At 37.1% G+C, this 1248-nt stretch overlaps 1 protein-coding gene across 1 annotated transcript; it reads right to left on the bottom strand.

The window, feature by feature from the left end:
• Positions 1–1248, bottom strand: LOC149882901 (uncharacterized). Its single transcript, XM_090100972.1, has one exon. The coding sequence runs from the start codon at positions 1246–1248 to the stop codon at positions 1–3; it is 1248 nt and encodes a 415-aa protein (XP_089957098.1).

Raw genomic sequence — 1248 nt, 5'->3', positions numbered from 1 at the left:
TCAATAAACAAAATTAAATCTGCTTCCATCTGATTCAAATCTAAGCAATTTATCAGAAATGAGAACAGCAAAAGCCTGGGTGTTTGCAGGAACGTTCGCATTAAATGTAGCTTTTATTTGCACATCTACCACTGAAGTTTTTAGTCTCTCAGCCTGTTTGCTCACATCAAAAACAAACAGAGGGCAAATGTATCTATAGTTTAAGGCAGATATATTAGGTTGACTTATGATATCGCTTACTCCATAAAGTCTATTGTCAAATTTAGAAGCGTCCTTATAAGCTCTTGAGTATTTTTGGTTGTTAAAGTCCAAATTGTAATCAACAGCAGGATATCTTTCACTGTTTAAAGTGACATATATGTTCTTCAAGTCGCAGTGATTAAAGACTGCAGGATTCTCTACTTGACTTCCAGATTTATTGGTTTGGAATCCAACAATGACATACCTTGGTCTTTCGCTAGCTGATCTTGCGCTTAATCTCCAACTAAAGTTATTGGATACAGGAACAGCGATGGTGTCGCATTGTCTAGATCTGAACGAAATTGGAACATTTACTTTTGATTCAATGATTTTGTAAAGATTGTTGCTAGCCGCTACAGATGGTGTGACATGAGGCATAAACAAAGATAATTTGCTAAGATCTATTTTTCCTGCAGCTGCTGTTTCTGCTCTAAAAATAGCATCACTATCGCTCTTTCTCACAAGAGCAATTGTATGCTTAAATCCATAGAGCACTTTATCGTAATCATCACAAAATCCAAAAATGTGCTTTAAAGGAATGCAAAACGAAAACGTTCCTTTTTCTTCACTTTGCTTGATGATGTAGTCTTGTCTTTGCTTAAATCCAGTGTTGCCGACAAGATCTGCTAAAGCTGTCGTGTCTCTTTGCCACAGCTGATTCATTCCTTCAGACACTTGGAACTCTACTGGATATTTGAGGTATCCAATCATGGTGGTAGCTTGTCCAGGTTCGTAAATGGTCTCCACCTCGTTATTCGACAAATGATAAGAAATCTGGCTGAACATGTACATGAAACCATTGTTAACCAAAGTAACAACATCTGTATCAGCGTAAGAAGTTCCATCCGCTTTTAAAAGTCTTCCTTCAACCAAAATGTATGCCTCAGATGGAAGCGTGAACAAATCTTGCTGCTCAATATTGATCCTTATTTCTCCATCCACATTTATATTTTTATTCACGGGCTCGTATTCGTGAAACTCAAATCTCTCAATTTCTTCATCCACCAT

Source organism: Hydra viridissima, unplaced genomic scaffold (genome assembly GCF_058129835.1).
Source record: "Hydra viridissima isolate aposymbiotic clone 2 unplaced genomic scaffold, HvirCarnegie_v1 scaffold_10, whole genome shotgun sequence".
In the NCBI taxonomy this organism is placed as follows: Eukaryota; Metazoa; Cnidaria; class Hydrozoa; order Anthoathecata; family Hydridae; genus Hydra; species Hydra viridissima.
Note: the sequence above shows the minus strand (reverse complement) of the source record. Positions and strands in the feature narration are given on the sequence as shown.

Excerpts from the sequence above, each read along its gene's own strand:
- LOC149882901 (XM_090100972.1), bottom strand. The coding sequence starts at position 1,248 with ATGGTGGATGAAGAAATTGAGAGATTTGAGTTTCACGAATACGAGCCC.